Here is a 2,204-nt window from a genome sequence, read left to right on the forward strand (position 1 = left end):
TTTTTCGTTTTCAAAAAATCCACTTTTTACCAATTATCTCAAAAACTACAAAACCTATAAATTTTTGCAAGAGGAAAAAAAGATGCGCCTTAAAATTCTCTATAAGTATCAGTCTTTAAAATTGAAATTAGAATGATTTTTAAAATCTACACTCAGGACAATACTTCTCAGGCTGAATCCGGCCGTGTCCCCTTTTGGTCGCCAGCGGTTCAATTGTTGGATCCGCAACCGAATCAGATTATTTTTCAAGCAGAATTTAATTTTCAACCATGAAAGATTTTTCTGTCAAGAATTTAAAAAAAGTCCTATTGAATTGTTGAATTTTCTACAAATCAGTTGAATTATTAACTTGAAAATAGTGAATTTTTAATGAAATACTTCATTTTCTACCAAGAAGTTGAATTTTTAACAACACAAAAAAAATATATTCCACCCATAAGAGATGAATTTCGAAACCTCAAAGACATTTTTACTACAAAATAATTGAATTTTTCACTCAAAAATATGTATTTCCAACATAATTTTTCAAATTTCAATGAACAGTTGCATGTTAAACAAATTTCTGCCAACATAGTTGAATTTTCAACCCAAAACGACGAAACTTGTTAAAAAAGTTGATTTTTTAACAAAAAAAAAAAAAATGAAAATTTTGCCAAAGAGATCAATTTTAAAACCAAAAAGATGATCTTGATACAAAACAATCGAATTTTTAACCGGAAAATATAAGTTTTCGACAAAAAGGTTAGTTTTCAACTAAATAGTTTAACTTTCTAACAAATATACGAATTTTCATTCCCAAAGATGATTTTCCTACAAAACAGTTGAATTTTCAACAAAAAATAGTTGATTTTTCAAACAAAGAATAAAATTTTGAACCAAAATGTAGGCTTTTCAAAAAATGCAAAGAACGAGGAATTCTTACAAAAAAAGGGAAACGGTGGAATCGGGGAAAGAAATATGTATATATAAAAAAGTAAGCTATTTAAAATTCATAATTTTCACACTAAAATTCATTTTTATGTCCTAAGGGTACAAAATGAACACTCTAAAGTTAAATCATCTATAGGTGAAGAATTGAAATAAATGAGGCTTAGACTTTCAACGTTAATTAATCCCATAATTCACAGGAATCACTCAAAAAAAGATAACAATTTTTTCGTAGTTTAGCCAAACAGGAGTCACTCTACTTATCGACCAAGCAAGGTTCTGCACAATGCTAAGTTACCAACCGTGGGGTATTACCGACCTCGGTAATGCTAGCAGTATGGATATACTACTAATAATTCGAAATTAAAGCAAATTAAATTCAAAAGTTTAATGTAAGATCCCTGGATTCTACAATCAAAAAAGAAAAAAAAAACACACGCACACTACTTGAGTAGACTACATTCAATCAGTTCCTAAATACAAAATCAACAAAATAAAAATTTTTTGTAATTGTATACAAACTCTGCATTAGAATTAATTAATTTCTTTTCAGACTGGAATTGCAGAAAAGATTGCCTTGGTTGGAAATTCAAGAAAAGCCAGTCTCAGATACCAATACTGCTACGACAGAAGCAGTCCCCGCCAGTAGTTAAGTTTGACGTGTTTCAAATATATTTTTGGTATCTAAAATAAAACTATTTTGTTGTCACATCTGGTAAATCCTATAAGGCGAATTCTGCAGAGTTTTAAACTACAGAAAATGTATTATTTCCTGCGAATGAATGCAGATTTCCTAAAAACATAGAGTTCGAAAACTACGAAACTGCAAACAGTAAAGGAAATATCAAAGTTGTATCTAATTATTATTGTAACTGTTTTAAAAAAATAATAAGAAGAAATAAAATTATTTTTGGATAATCTTCTTCTCTTCAATAAATCCTACTTCCACCTTCAAAATTTAAATTTATATTTAAAAATTAAAAAAAAATATAACGGATATTTAGATTGCGAATTATTTGGTATAAAATAAACAGGGTAGTGATCATTAATACACAAAGATCAGAATTCTAATATCTTACTATTTGTAATATAGAATCTTTCATACAAGGAATAACAAAATATCAAATTAAAATTTCATAATTATTTATGTATTATATTTTAACTAAAAAATAAAAATTAAAAAAAATTGTTAAATTTTCAACATAAAAAGATGATTTTTAAAATAAATAATCGAATCTTTAAGAAAAATACTACGTTTCCACCTCTACTTCCCCTTC

At 27.3% G+C, this 2,204-nt stretch overlaps 1 protein-coding gene across 1 annotated transcript in view; it reads left to right on the forward strand.

The window, feature by feature from the left end:
- Positions 1-1,845, forward strand: part of LOC117174075 (opsin, ultraviolet-sensitive) — a 16,021-nt gene extending 14,176 nt beyond the window's left edge. Inside the window, exon 5 of the mRNA XM_033362742.1 lies at positions 1,481-1,845. Within this exon, the coding sequence (XP_033218633.1) occupies positions 1,481-1,580 (100 nt within the window). The 3' untranslated portion in view covers positions 1,581-1,845. The remainder of the gene's footprint in view (positions 1-1,480) is intronic.
- Positions 1,846-2,204: the final 359 nt, after the last annotated feature.

Source organism: Belonocnema kinseyi, chromosome 6 (assembly GCF_010883055.1).
Source record: "Belonocnema kinseyi isolate 2016_QV_RU_SX_M_011 chromosome 6, B_treatae_v1, whole genome shotgun sequence".
In the NCBI taxonomy this organism is placed as follows: Eukaryota; Metazoa; Arthropoda; class Insecta; order Hymenoptera; family Cynipidae; genus Belonocnema; species Belonocnema kinseyi.